Source organism: Pleurodeles waltl, chromosome 6, assembly GCF_031143425.1.
Source record: "Pleurodeles waltl isolate 20211129_DDA chromosome 6, aPleWal1.hap1.20221129, whole genome shotgun sequence".
Lineage (NCBI taxonomy): Eukaryota > Metazoa > Chordata > Amphibia > Caudata > Salamandridae > Pleurodeles > Pleurodeles waltl.
Window position 1 is genome coordinate 981,264,740 of NC_090445.1, and position 15,738 is coordinate 981,280,477.

The following is a 15,738-nucleotide window of genomic DNA, read 5'->3' on the forward strand; positions in this document are numbered from 1 at the left end:
CTCAGCTCCGAAAGGGATTTCTGAAATTTAGACTCTGGAGAGTGGTGCTTGCTCGAGTCAGAGACGGAGCTTTTGGTTGACTCCGATGGCTTGGGAGGAGTGGCCTTTTTTGGTGCCGAACTGGGGGTTTGGTCACCGGGTGTCTTCTTTCGGGTCAAGCACTGGCCTTCTGGCAGTGGCGTCCCAAGACCTTATGTTTTGGTTTAGATGGCACAGGGGCAGGCATCGTCACGTGCTGTCCTGACCAGTCTGTCCTCCTCGGAATCCTGGTGGGATTCGGATCCTCAAACGGAGACTGTGGTCTGCATGATCTCTTCCTCTTCGATGTCGAGATGTTCTGAGCTTTTTGACACCATCTCAGCCTTCGTGCTCTTCTGTCCCGAAGTGTCTTTTTTGATCGGAAGGATCGGCCGGCCTTGCAATTTTCTTCCCGATGATCTGGGGAAAGGCAAAGATTACAGACTAGGTGTTGGTCTGTATAAGGGAATTTAGCGTGGCACCAAGGACAGAATCGGAATGGAGCCCGATCCACGAGGCTTCACGGGGTCGGCCCGACCAGGCCAGAGTTGGACGCGTACACCCCGAAGGGCGAGTACAGATGTTTGTTCGATGGTGCCGAAGTGTCGATAGAAGATGTAACGCGATTGAAACAATACCAACGAGAAATGAAGCGTTTTCAAAGTTTTCCAAATCGAACTATCGGAGCGAAAGAAAACACGTCTGAACCAAACGGCGGAAAGAAAACAATCTTACATGGAGTCGATGCCCATGCGAAATGGAGCAGAAGAGGAGGAGTCACTCGATCCTGTGACTCAAAAACACTTCTTCAAAGAAAAATAACTTGTGACACTCCGAGCCCAACACTAGATGGCAGAAGTATATGCACAGCATGTGTATCTGCAGCTACACATGCCATCGAACATGTATATACAAGTATGAATACAATGTATATGTATACATATATATGTGTATATTATTTATGCTTAACATATTCATAGGTCATTACATAGTTACTAGATAGGTTGCTAGATTAGATACTTATGAACCTTTGCCAGCCATGGAAGAAGAGCTCTACTTCTGCACAGAACTGAAGGAGGAATGCCTTGCTGATCCCGGAACCCAGCAAAAAGAGGCTGAACCAACGTCTGGACTGCACCTGCTAATCTGCTGACTTGGTAGGACTGTCCCTACAGTGGCAGTTGTGGGAAGAGGATTCTGGACATAAGAGCTGACTCTAGGGCCAAAGTGGCCAGCACCCCGTTCAGCACCAGGGACACAAACACTGAAATAAAGAAACACTTGTGGGAGCACAACTTCCAGGATCACCTGCCTCCCGCTGGACACAGAAGTGCCTGATGAGACACCCAGTCCTGACCTGTTCAAAGTGTCCCCAAATCCTTGGGAAATGCAGCCACTATAGAAGTGGACTTTGGCCCTCTTAAAAGAAAGACATTTACCTGTGGATAACAGCAAAAGAGTTCAGAGGCAAACCCTGAGCTTCATGGAACCCAGGAGGGCCCCAGGAATAACCACTGCATCTCTTCCAGAACTTTACCATCTTCAGCATCCCTAGCAACGTCTCCGCATCCGGACCACTTTGTTGGAAACGCGATCCCAGTGAATTCTTCTGTGAGGGCTTGCGGACTGCTGGATCCGATAGGTAACTGTCTTCCTGGATGTATGTTGTCTGTGTAACTGGCTCCCAAACCACTGTGGCCAGTCCAAGGTAAGGACTGGTAGTCTTACAAGCCCCTTGGCACAGAAACTGCCATGGCAATTACAAAGGTTTATTGAAACTTAAAAGAATGTACTTACCTTCCAAATATATTGGGTTTTTCTTCATAGACTTCTGTTGTTTTAGTATCTAATTAAAAAACATATACAATTTAATTTTTATAAATTGGTGTTGGTTTTTTTGTGTACCGCTTCTAACTTACCTGGTGTTCTGGTGCTTCTAAATGCCTTATTCTTGCTGTTCCTTGGACGAAGCCTGACAGCTCTGTGCTGCAGTTACCTAGGATTGAGCTAAGGGATTAGTTAAAGATACCCGACTGGAACTGATAGAGTGACATTATTACATGGTGAGAATCCACAGCCACCACATAAAAATAAAATGGAATATGAAATTCACACCCAACCCAAACTACCACCCAAGGACCTTTAGGGCTGGGGATGTACTAATACATCAAAAGGTAATTAGACAAGCTTCTCCAGGACCCCGTGTGCATAGTTGTAACCCCGGGTCAGTGTCCAGAGGATAACATGGGAAAGTCTAGGTTAGAGTTTTCAAGTTCTAGTACCCTTCCCAGAGGACCCAGAGGAAACCAGTTGGGACAAGGGAGGTTCAAAAGTGTCCCCACCTGTGGAGACCCAGAGAAGTGGAATACCTACACTAGGGAGCCCAGGTGCACAGGGGTGAAGTTGCATCGGACCCTCCAGGTGAAGTCAATGGTTGACCTCAGGTGTCCAGCTGCCTTCGCAACCCATGGACCATGTCAGTGGAACCCAAGTGTGGATTCAGGAAAAAGATGACTTGGGGAAAGAGGTGACAGAGTCCAGACCACCCGGGGTGCCAAGGCGGTGCACGAGCAATGCCCACCCTTCTTGGTGATGGTTACCTGTAGAATGGTGAAGAAGCGCAGCTGTGGAGTCCAGACAATGCAGGAAGATTCCAGGAGTCATTCACGAGGTGTCCCATGCCAGTTGTCGAATTGCAGTGGAGTCAGCAGGACCACCAACAAGCCTTGGTGAATGCAAGAAAGCACTGCAAGGAGTGTTGCAGAATTTTGGGGACCAGCAAGGTCCAGGAGACTCTCCCTTTGCTAGTAAGTCAGGGCTAGCCCTCAGCAAGCAAGGAGGATTCGATGGAGCCCCTAGCAGGACCCTCTGGCAGCAGGTACAGGGAGACCTCAGCAGCAAAGTAAGGAGGGATGCCCACATCACAGGAGATGCAGGGAGTACGTCATTCTTGGAGCTGTGTAGTGCTGGAGGATGGGGCTTCTTGGAGCTAGGAGGTCTCCGGACAGGAAAGCCAATAAGACTTGGCAACGACAAACAGACTCTGTGCACAGGGGTTCCAGCTAAGCAGCTCCAACGAGGGACCACAGACTTCTCCGTTGCAAAGAAGACAGGTCAGACCTCTGGAGAGCCACAGAACCACTACCTGTGTTGTAGAGTCCAAGGGACAGCAGGGTCCACAAACCAGTCGTCGATGCTGAGGTGCCTATGGATGCAGGGCAGTGACACCTTCACTCCAAGGGAGATTCTTTTTTGCTTCCCTAAGTGCAGGCAGAGTCCTTGTGACTCTGGAGGGTGCATGGCAACGGAGGCTGCAGAAGTCTTGCAGAACTTGTAAACAAATGTGCAGTAGAAGCCCTCCTACTGGTTACAATCTTACTCTCAGTCCCAGCAAAAACCAGCAGCAGTTCCACTGTCCAGGTTGCAGAAGTGTCTTGCAGAAGAGATTTGCAGACAGATCTTGAAGTCTTGCCGACATATCTAGGGTCCCGCCCTCAGGGGAGCTAATCAGTAACCCAGGAAGGGGGTTGGACACGTTCTGCAGTGACCAATATCGGCGGGAGGGGGTCAGGGATGTCACCCAGCTTGATTAACCAGTCAGATGCTCGCATGGGCCTATGCTCATCTTATTTCCAAGATGGCAGAATCAAGTAGCCACCTGGCAGAGCTCCGTGCACCTCCCTAGGGGATGAGCTGGACAGGGGCGTGGTCACGCCCCTGTCCTTTGTGTGGTTTCGTGCCAGAGCAGGAGCTGGGGGCTCCTGCACTGGAGTAAACCGGTTTAAGCAAGGAGGGCACCAAATGTGCCCTTCAAAGCAGTCTGGTGGAGCTCAGAGGCATCCCCAGCCCAGTGACTCCGATTTCTATGGGAAAGGTTATGACACCTCCACTCTACAGGAAATCTTTTTTCTGCCTTCCCCTGCCCGAGTTAGGTGCAGCAGCAGGAGGGCAGAACAGTGTCTGAGGTCGGCAGCAGCACGGCTGGCATTAAGACCATGCAAGGCTGTACAGGCAGACATGGGGGATCCCCCAGGGAACCCCCAGAGTACATGGTATCATGCAACTAGCACTGGAATTGGTGTGGTTGCAGGATTTCAACATATTTGATACCAAACGTGCGTAAGTTCAGTGAAGCCATTATATGGTTGGACATCTCGTGTTGACCAGTGTCCACTACATACCTTAAGATGGCTACCCCACACTTACAAAGCCAGAAAATGGAGTCTGAGGTTTGTAGGGGCACCTCCGCTTGTGCAGGGGTGTCCTCACACTGAGAACCGTGCACCCTGCCCTTAGGCTTAAAGGCCTACCTTAGGAGTGACTTATAAGGCCATATTGCAGTGACCGTGATATCAGGTAAACTTTACATCTGGGGTGAAAGAAGCATGCACCATTTCACACAGGCTGCAATGGCAGGCCTGTAGTCACAGTTTGCATGGGCTCCCAAGGGTGGCACAATATATGCTGCATCCCACCTCTAGCATAAAATTAAGGTTCCAAGACAGTGCAGAAGTCACTCTAGGTGGAATAACCTTTTTAAGGTCTTCCATGAAAGCTTTGATTATTGGAATTCTGCACAAGAATGTATGTTGTCTGTTCAATAAAAATTTCCAGCTATTGCTGTGATATAAAAGCAAATGGAAGTGTAAGCTAGATTTGCTTTTTGGAAATGTAGGAAGTAACACACAATGTCTTGGCAGTAGCTTTACTAAAATTAATGCATTTGGTTTGGCAGTACAGTAGCACACAAAGTGTTTCCACATGCTCTGGTTGTGGGTTTACAAGCTTCCCTCAGATTGTCCATACATTCTGCAGGCAATTCTAAGTCACCAAACTCGGAATTCAAGAGCCATATCGCAGGGTTGTGTGACCTGAGTTCTGGATGTTTGATCTGTTCTTGATTTTGAGTGAGGATGTCCGGCCTGTTGGGGAACTTCTCATGGGGAACTACTGAAAAGTCCAGAAGTATGGCGAACCATGGCTGACGCACCCAAGTGGGAACTACAAGGATCATGATGAGAGATATCTACCTGATTTTCTGAACCAGAAATGGAATGAGGGAGAGGTGGAAAAGTGTAAGTAAATATCCCTTACCAGTTCATCCATAAAGCATTGCCCTTGGATAGAGGGTGTGGATACCCGGAGGCTAATCTTGTGCATTTTGCGCGTTATGCTGTGGCAAAAAGGTCCATCTGAGGAGTTCCCCATTTTAGGAAGTATTTTTGAAGGACGAGTTCCCATTCGTGGACTTGTTGCTGCATCCTGCTGAGCAGGTCTGCAAAGTTGTCTGCTCCTGGAAGAAACTTTGCCACCAGGTGAATGTGGTGGTGGAGAGCCCACCTCCATTTTGTCTGAGAGAGTTGGTACAATTGGGACAACCATGTCACCCCTGGTTTCTGTGGGTATTACATGGCTGTCGTGTTGACCGCGAGGAGTAAGAAAACCTTGTGAGAGAGGTGATGATGAAATGCTTTCAGGGCTAGAAATACTGCCTTAAGCTCGAGGGGATTGATATGTAAGGATTGTTGCTGAAGATCCAAAAGGCCCTGTATTGTGAGGTCTTGAACGTGAGCGCCCCCAACCTGTCAGTGATGCATCTGTGGTCAGAATGACCTAAGGCACAGGGTCCAGAAAAGGTTGCGTTTTAAACAGGTTGGTGGTGTTCCACCATTGGAGAGAGTGGGGAGTTTGGCGTTCTAACACTAGATCTTCTGCGTCACCCTGTGACTAAGACCACTGATGATAGAGATGCTGGTGTAGGGGACACATGTGGAGTGTGGCATGGGGAACGATGGCAATGCAGGAGGCCATCATCCTTATCAGACGCATGATAGTTCTGACTGTGCATTTACTATTCTCCTTAAAGTGGGGGAGAAGAGACTGAAAACTGTGAACCCAAGTCTGACTGGGGTATGCTAGCTCTGCACTGAGAATAGCTCCTAAATAGGGCTGTATCCGAGGAGGTTGTAGATGGGATTTGACAAAGTTGATTGTGACTCCTAGTGAGTGAAGCAGGTCCACTGTCAGAGTGTGATATTGGCACTGCCGTAGTGTGCTGGCCTTGATGAGCCAGTCGTCTAAGTAAGGGAACACGTGTATGTTTTGTCTTTTGCGATGTGAGGCGACTACTGCTACCCTGACAGGTGTGGAGAGGGGGCAGGGAGGAGACTTAAATAGTTACTGTTTTGTTGTAGAGGTAGAGCCTTGTGTAGCGGTGCTCTTACCTCTGCCTCGGTTATTTCTTCTTAAGGCTCCCTTGTTATTGCTTCTATAGGCTCCTCTGAAGAAACCCCTAGAATCTGAGGCTGAAGTCTGTCTGGAGCGGGAGGTAGATGCCTCTGAGGTTGTAGATTTGTAAGCACCTCTGAATGTGGGGTGACAAAAAGTACCCCTTTGTGAGGAGTACTGAAGAGCACCCATGGCTTTTCCGGTGTCCGTATCTTTTTTCAGCTTCTCAAGGGTGGAGTCCACTTGAGGGCCAAAAAGGTGCTCCTTGTCGAAGTGCATTTAAGCAAAAGGCATAATAAGCACTGCATGCTGGACCTCTGGTTTGAACCTAAAGCATCAAAGCCATGCATGCCTCCTTATTAAAGCACTTGTGTTAATGCTGTGTGCAGCTGTGTCTGCAGCATCTAGGGCACAGCAGATGGAGTTGTTTGTGATTGTTTGTTCCTCTGCAATAATCTGCTGCCCTCTTTTGTGGTGCTCATCTGGGTAAAAACTGAAGGTTCTCCTCCATCTCATACCACTGAGTCCAGTCGTATCTGGCTAACAAGGCCTGTGAACTGGCAATACGCCAATGACTGGCTGTTTGTGCAGCCACCCTTTTGCTGGTAGCATCCAGATTTTTACTCCTCTGTCTGGAGGAGGAGAGTCCCATGTGGCCTGACTATTGGCCAGTTTCCATACAGGGATGGCCAAAACAGAGCCTGGAGGGACCTGGGATCTAATGTATAGCAGGTCAGAGGAAGCAGGCTTATATTTCTTGTCTACACTAGGGGTGATAACCCTGAAGCAGACAGGTTCTTTAAACATTTTGTCTGTGTGACAAAGCTTGCCAGGGAGGATGGTGAGAAACTGGATATTCCTGTGTGTGGATGTAATGGTATCGAACAGCAAGTCCTGCTCAATGGTGTCCCTGTGCAGCTCAACATTATGGAAGGCAGCTGCCGGAGCTACTACCTGCTGGTAGGGTCGTTCCGGGTACAAATCTGGGTCAGTGCTTACCATGGGATCAGAGTCATATGTGTACCATGGATCAGGGTCCTGCTGTGCCCCACCAAAATATTCCTCAGTATAAACAGGAGAACCCTGAGATGTCAGATCTCCTGCAGTAGGTGAGGCAGGTAAATGAGGAGGGAAGGGAGAAGGAGGAGGGGAAGGGAGAAGGAGGAGAAGAAGGGAGTGGAAGAGATGGAGGAGGAAGAGAAGGCTTATTAGATGTGCTTTTCCTTGGTGACCTTCTTTGGAAAACTGTCCAAAGCCTCTTGGAAGGATAGTTTTCTCGTCATCATAGCAGGAGGGGGGAGAACCAATAATGCGCCCTGTTCCCTCCTGGATTTAAAGCTGGCACTGTCGAACTTCTCCAGAATGGGTTCAACAGGTGATGGCGTAGCTGAAGACTGTCTGGAGTCTTTCTGCTCCAAAGGTGCTCCTTAATTTTCAGCACCAAAGTTTTCGTTGGGGTCCTCTTGTTGGCACCAAAGCAGAGGTGGAAGTAGGTCGACTCAGAGGAGAAGTACTTGGTGCCGAAGTCCGGATCGAGATGGCAATGATATCTCGGACCAAGGAGCTGAACGTCGATGCAGAAGACAGTGTTTTGGTCTTGGCTATTTTCAGAGCGGAGTCTGAGGGCATGGCAGCCAAAGCAGTTTTTCCAGAGTCGGCTATGGCCTGGTGGCAGTGGTGGTCCGGCGCCCTCTGTAAGGGACTTTTTAGCAGTCGAAGGGTAGGCAGGAGGGGCAATGGTACTCACGGGTTTCACTTTGTGGCTTTCAATATCCGACTGGATGTCCGAGTCCTGGATTGAAAAGGCCTCCTCTTGTCCCAGTTCCTCCTGGGCATGCTCCTCCCAAAAATGTCTGGAGAGTCGTTTGGAATCTTATGCGCCATCTCCAGTCATCGAGCTATTCAGTCCCTAAGGGTCTTCTTTAACCAGAAGGATTTGCAGGCATCGCAAGTAGCTTCTGGGTGGTTGGGGGAGAGGCACAGGTTACACACCAGATGTTGGTCGATGTGGGGACGTTTTGTGTGGCACTGAGAGCAGAAACTAAATGGCGTCCATTGCATCAGCACAGCATACTGGTCAGTGCTGCATGGTGAAGTAGGCCTGGATGGGCGAGGGCATGCAGTTGATGCTCGGACCGACAAGTTGAGATGAGCGCAAAGATGGAAATACGCGATTGAGCAACAATACCATCGATGAGGAAGACGACGGAAAGAAAGGTTTTGAACCAGAGCAAGTCAAAAGACGAAGCGAAGGTACACAGGTCCGAAACTGATGGCAGAGAAAAAACAATCCAACAAAGGAGTCAATGCTTTTGCGCAGTATCACTGAATAGGAGTCACTTGATCCCCTGACTCGAAAAGGCTTCTTCGAAGAAAACAACTTGCAACACTCCGAATCCAACACTAGACAGCAGGAGTATATAAAGCATGTTTATCTACAGCCACACATGCCATAAAACTGAGGCCTGCCCCCTATACTTGCTTGATTGTGTGAGAGCCCCGCTCGCATACAGCTGTCACCCACAGGTGGAGCTGGGTTAGGCTCTCTCATGTGAGTCTTGTTGAGTCACTACAGCGAGTGCTACAAAGAGGAATTCAGCTTCAGAAATATCTTCTGAAACTGTTAACTCTAAAGCGGAACTCTTACATTAGTTACATTTGTACCGCTTAAGGTTTTGTAAAATTTTACAATGTAAAGCCATATATTTTATGACTTCAACAATGGATTGAGTACACTTAGTTGGCACATACTGTTGATGTTCTCTCTCCATCTACTGCTTGATACTAACAACAGATACTCAAAATAAGGTATACACATGTGTATCGTAGCTAAACATGCTTTGGGCCAGGGCCTCCTTATTTGTGCCGTCAAACACAACACATGAATGTTATCTAATATGATATTTAAACCAAAATGTAATATTTGTCACTAAGTTGCTTTAGAGTAATATGTTCACTGATTAATTACAGGAAATTATATAACATGACAATCTTGGACAGAAGATGGGCAGGCAAAAAATGCACACTGAATCCCAAAACAATCACCTTCTTGCTTCTTCTCTAGTGCAACAGCTCCTTCTGTTCTGTTTGAATTAAGAGAAGAGTGTTCAGAAAAACTCTCAGACAGGCTGTCGAGGCTACTAGCAGCAGAGAGACTTAACGGGCTAGATGTGATAGGAGACAAAGCCATACTGGTAGCCACAAAAGGATGGGTTGTATTGGTAATCAGAGGTGTGTAACATCTTGGTAAAGCAGAGGGCGGCATGGCTGCTGTTAGAAGAGCTCTGACATCATCTGCCTAAGTGGAACAACAGAAAAACATGTTTCAATCAATAACAAATTCAGAAGAACATTACAGTGGCATAACTATGTAATGATAATACAATAATAGCCATTATTAAGCTCTTTTGAATCAAAGTATATACATACCTTTAGCAACAGTAAATTATAAAACACAGTGACAGCAGCATGCCTGAGTATGACCAGGGAGAATGATTGTCTGCCAAAAAGCCACAGAAGTGGAAAGGTAAGGCTCAGGAGACGTATGAAAAAGTTCCTTAGCTGTAACTACAGTTCTTTTGCATTGGTATCTTTCATGTAGTCACATGCTTAAATTATTCTCAATTAGGCTGGGAACCCTCAATTGTCAGAGAGGTTATCCCAATATTTCAGAGCACTGGACTGCAGTTGCAACAAATTGAGGTGGATGGTGCACAAGCAGGAGAACGAGAGAAGCTTTTTACAACATTAAACACTTCTCTAACTGAATTGTCAGAGGCAGCAATTTAGGTAGTATTAAAGATTGGCAAACACTGCAGATCTGCTTGTGATATACCTGGGTGGAAAGCTTACAGAAAGCTCTGTCCTTAGGTGAAAAGTGAGAGCAACTGCTGTTTGTAATGCAGTTTATCGACATGCAGTTCATCTCTAAACCAGAGAGCGGAGGGAAACCTCTGGTGTCGGACAGTTTTTGATAGTTGCAAAATGATCCAGAGCTTTTGAAATCAAGGGATTGAAGTTGGCAACAAAAATATCTTCTGTTCTGGTCCTTGACAATGTGTTAAGGGCTGTTGTCATCTCCTCAAGAAACTATTTCAACAAGTATTATGTTTGCCTGGGCATAATGTTGGGTAAAAACGTTCTGCCAAATGTAATAATGAGAAGCTTGAAAGGCACCACAATGTGCTTAGTCCAGGACAGCAGTATAGATAAAGTAAAATTGCATGTACAATGTTGCAAAATAAAGGGTCTAATAAGTGACCAGCTATGTGAGTAGACTGCTTTACTAAGAGAGTTAGACCAAGAGAAGACATTTCCTATGTTAGAGCTATAGAGCAAGATCAGAGGAGCCATTACGACAGTGGCTAAGGTCACCCAAAAAAATAAAAAGAGGTTTCTAAAATACAGAGATCTGCACAATCAGCAAAATTTCGAGCTGAAGGTGGTGAAAGTGGGCTGGATGTCTGATGGTTACTTCCTTACTTAACATGTACCTGAGCTAGTCATGGTGAGCCAGACAAAGGAAGGTGCCCTTGGGATCGTGGGTCACCATGTGATTGCCTACATAGAGCAGCGGATCGACATCCTGCAGAGTTGTCATCTTGAAATTCTCCAGCGGGATATAGTGGTTTAGTAGCCAGAGGTTGATTTCTATGAAATGATACAATATAGACAGCACACTTTGTGGCCACGCAGGGGTGTGAGTACTATCTCGATTGCATATTTGTTGAGAAGTACTTGTCCATCTTTGATGTTTCTGACAGACTGCATGACAGCAAGGTTGGATGATCTGTGGTGTGGTGAAATTCCAATTAGTATCCTTGCTACACTACAGACTTAGACCCACTTTTCTGAGGTTATTTACTGCCACAGGGTATGGAATAACCTGGTTGCTACCATGACATATGTGCAATCCGAGGGGGGAGAGATACTATGAGATTTGGAAGGGGATGGGGTGAAGGGGGTGGGCCGGGGAGAATTGAGAATAACTCATAGGTCACAGCTTGAAGTTGAAAACACCCATGCCAGTTCCACCTCTATCCCCTTGTCATTCATTGCACCTGAATCCACAGGTATATGATGTCTAAGCTTTGGAAAAAGCTGATGCAGCTGTTATCCAGAACTCAGAGGAATTCTTGCAGCTTTTGCAATTCCTCACATTTCACAACAAATCCCAGATTTTCCAGGTTGCTTCTGCCCTCCAAGGCCATTGCAATAACAATTTATTTCTTTATTTTTTCAAGCACACTGTATCTACTCAACGAACGAAGCAGTATTTGCCACTGAAAGGGCCAACAATAAGATGTATGACCTGGTGAGAACCCCAAATCAGTTAGTCAAGCGTGTCAAGTGAGACGATGCTGGCATTTATAACCCTGAAGGGAGTGTCAGCAGCGGCCAATGCACAACAGACTTTTTTTTCTTTTTCACATTGGATATGGTTTTGTCCTCTTGATTCATCTTTCTGCTGCTTTTGTACGGTGCCTCTGGGAGGTGTTTATCTAGGTGGTCCTTCTCCTGCCAGTGTTGTCTGTCATATTAGGAGGCAGGCCACCGACCTGGCTATCCACCACTGTGTTGACCTCACATCATTATGTTTTCTGGAAGCGTACATTTTCTGCTTCTTTTGGGTTAGGAGGGGCTGTATCACCTGTTCCTTGTGTGAAAGCTCTTTTGTGAGCAGTGGAGATACCTTTTGAGTCAAGAAGTACATGTCCTCTGCTATACAGTGGGGCCTCGGGAGCAGGCTTGCATTTACTTTTCAGTTCATGGTGGGATCATCATAATTTTAAATGGCTCGTTGAAGTTGTTGTGCACGCTCCTTGTGTGTGTTGTTGTGTAACACTCCTAAGAATCAGCACGAACTGCACAGACATTGTGGTCTTCGATAAGGTCCCTACGAATAAGCCCCTCCTCTTCTTCGCCCACCACATGGAGATTCACCTTATGGTGATCAACTGCTGTCTGAATAACAGTATGGTAGGCTGTCATGTTGCCTGGAGGCAAAGTCTCTAATGGACACACTTCAAGGTTTGAGTTGTGCTGCGGGTCAGCACTATAGTAGGTCAATGGATTATCCCTGTTTTCTGGTGGGCCTGGATCGAAGTATGGCTCTTGAAGTCAGAATCTCTGGAGTAGATGGCTGCTCTCTGAACCAATCAGGCTGGGTGGCAACAGCTGAAATAAACTCTGGAGGCCTTTTGCAGTAGTCTCAGGTCTCAATTCCCTCCTCCCTCAAGAGCAGTCCTTGGCATCCGAAAAAGACTTTGAGTAGGACCTGATGGCTTCTCAGGTGCTGATTGAGGTGTGAGACCCCTTTTTGTCAACTCAGTCTTCAGTGAAAGCTTCCCTTGGGCTCCGGGATCTCTCTCCTCCTCGACAAGAGAGCCATCTGAGGTGGGTTGGGACTCTCTTTCACTTGATCTAGTGGTAATGCAAATAGGTCTTCCCCTCAGAATACTTCCTGTCGAAGTCTCCGTGTCCAAAGACCGATGGTCAAGTCCAATGGGTATTGACCTTGATTATTATGATGAGTCTAGCTATGGTCCATCCCATAGGGTGTTGTGCTTTCCTTTTTAAATGCCTGGCAGGACAAGCAGCTTGCTTCTTTGTGGTCTTGAGGTAATCAAAAGGTGCATACTCGGTCGGTACAACCACGTGAACTAGATGGGCCTGTTCTCTATAACCCCCATCTTCTCAACCTCCCTCTCTGGTCATTCTCATGTGACCTTACATCAGAAACCCCTCCAGTCCAGGTTGAAATCATAGGTCTTAAAGTCCTGTAAGACTGAGCAGACAAAGTGACCTTCTTGTTACACCTGGCTGCAGAAGTGCATTGTAAACATATGTGCCAATACCCACATTGCAGCTTGGCAGATGTCAAGAAAAGGCACTTTCCATGCTAAAACCATTTTAGCATCCTTGGGTCACATGGAGTAAGACCTCAGCCCTGCCAGGGATTACTTTATGGTCAGGGCATATTAGATTCTGATACAGAGGACCCTCTTCTACATTGCGTTACCCTATTTTGTCCTTAAAATCCCAATAAAGAGTTGACCATCCAACAAATGGTCTTTTATAAAAAGTATCACAAGTGGTTGTTTACGTATGGACTGTTGGTCTGGCAAACACAGAAACGCCAACAAATCTGACAAGTAACTTATGTTTTATCCCAACTGCTTCTATTCTTTTGTCCAGTTTTCCCTGGTTTTATTCCCTTGTTCCCCATTGTACTGCCCACTGACTGGAATGTTCCTGTATGCGTTGTCCACCTTAGAAGGCAGGTGAACTATTATGACAGTTGTTCTCAAAGTATTGTAAGGTAGTGTCAAGAACCAATTAAAGAAGAATTCCTCTACTTTCCATCAATTGTCTCCATTATAATAGTAACCTTTAACAATTGCAACTGACACTGTCTGCTAAGCCATTGAAAATGAAAACCAAAACTCTATCCTGCAAGGGATCGGTATTCCAGGCACCACACCAGGTAACAAATTTTCACCAGCACAGATGGACTTAGTTGAAGGGTGTTTGTCAGCAGGAGGACATTGAACACTTTGATGGGCTAGTTGAATACATTTAACTGCTGCCACTACGTCTCCACTCAAGGAGATGGAGGTTGTGGGGTCTGAGACGCAGGACTCTGCTCCTTGACAGGAGATCCTCCAGGGGTTGAAAACCTGATCATAGGGCAGAAGTAAGCTCCAGAACTCTGGGTACCACATACTCCAGGCCCAGTCCAGAGCAATGACAACTTAGATCTGATCTTTCTCAGTACCTGAGGCAGGATGAGAAGCATTGGGAATCCATACAGAAGACCCGGAGTCCAATCTAGCCAGAATGTGTTCACTGGTAAAAGACTTGTAGGAAATTCCAATGAGTAAAAACCAACAACAATGTGTGTACAACAGTGGCGAATAGATCTAACAGGGTTTTCACCATTGATAAGACACTCTGCACCACCTCTGTGAAGTTGTCACTTGTTCTCTGCCAGATACCTCCTGCTCAACTAGTCTATTCCGACATTTAAGAGCACTGCTAAGTAGTTGGAGACTAGAAATACTCTGTTGTTCCAGCCACTTTCATAAATGTAGAGATGCCTGCCACAAGCCCAGAATGCCACTCTGCCCTCATTTTAGTAAGTCAAGTACTTACCTGTAAATTGTACTAACTTTTCTTGCCCCAAGGAACTGTTTCTGAAAATTGCAGTGTCAACTTTCAAAAACAGATCATTGCCAATATTTCAAATACTGTATAACTTATCGATTTTAAAACAAGTATTATTGATATATGTGTGAAACACGACTCTATTGAAGTAATTACCTGCAACTTGAATCTTGTGGTTCTAGAAATAAATTAAGAAAATATATTTTTGCTATATAAAAACCTTTGGTCTGGAGTTAAGTCATTAAGTGTGTTTCTTCTTCTGCTTGTGTGTACGACAAATACTTTGCACCACCCTCTGATAAGCCTAACTGCTGGACCACACTACCACAAAAGAGAGCATTAGTATTATCTACTTTAGCCTTTGTTAAGCCTCTGAGGAACCCCTGGACTCTGTGCACACTATATCTCATTCTGATATAGTATATTCAGAGCCAGCTTCCTACAGGGGCACAATAGGTTGCAAGATGCCTTCTCCTGGAAATGCCCAGCTGACCAGTTGAAAGTGTACCTGGACTTTGCTGCTGAACTCTGACTGACATCCTGGGAGTCTTTAAGTGCCCTCCTTTGAGGAACCGGGGCCTTAGAAGTGTGTTCCTGTGGTTATTAAGGCACCAGGTTAAAGTCGGGAACCTTTAGAGGTTTTTTTCATCCAGAAACCTAGAGCTTCAACGAGAATTGAGTGAAAAAAATACCTGACCAGCAGTTTCACTGCATCAGACTGAATTTCAGATTCATATCACTCAAGCCAACAAAAACCCTGGACTTAGAAAAGTTTCCATATGAAATTACCTAAGTTCCAGGGGGACCAAACAGCTTGAAGTATCCGTCCTTCGGTTCTACTGTGGAATCTATAATTCCCGAAAAGGTGACTAGGTCATCTAAGACATGTCAACACTTTCCTTAAAAAAAATGACAAAGTCCCTTTCTGAAGTGGGATTTAGAAGACTTTATTGGGGCCCATCCATCTGGTGTATCTGACTTGGTCCTCATTGCTGTGGACCTCGCATTGCACCTAGTTTCCGGTCTACAGCTTCCACAGACTATCATTGGGGCTTTGACTTTTTAGAGTTAGTTTCACTTAAAACTTTAATAATAAAATAAAAAAATCATACTAACAGCTCCCCTTTTGTTTTTCCTATTTTACTCTTAAAATATGTCTGTTTATTTCAAAATTGGTTGTGGAGCTTGATTGTATTTTGTGTGAATTTTACTACTGTGTATGCATTGCATAAATACTTTACATAGTGCCGTTGATTTAAGTCAGATTGCTTTCACTGACTTTGCCAGGGATTGAGCACAGGTTTCTTTTATTTTTTTGAGCAACAT

General features: G+C 46.0%; 1 protein-coding gene across 2 annotated transcripts in view; it reads right to left on the reverse strand.

Annotated features, from left to right (window-relative positions):
* The window catches only part of TNKS2 (tankyrase 2), a 511,364-nt gene that overhangs the window by 265,135 nt on the left and 230,491 nt on the right, over positions 1-15,738 (reverse strand). For both annotated transcript variants that reach the window (XM_069239858.1, XM_069239857.1), the window contains one exon: positions 9,292-9,544. In XM_069239858.1, coding sequence (XP_069095959.1) covers positions 9,292-9,544 — 253 coding nt within the window. The remainder of the gene's footprint in view (positions 1-9,291; positions 9,545-15,738) is intronic.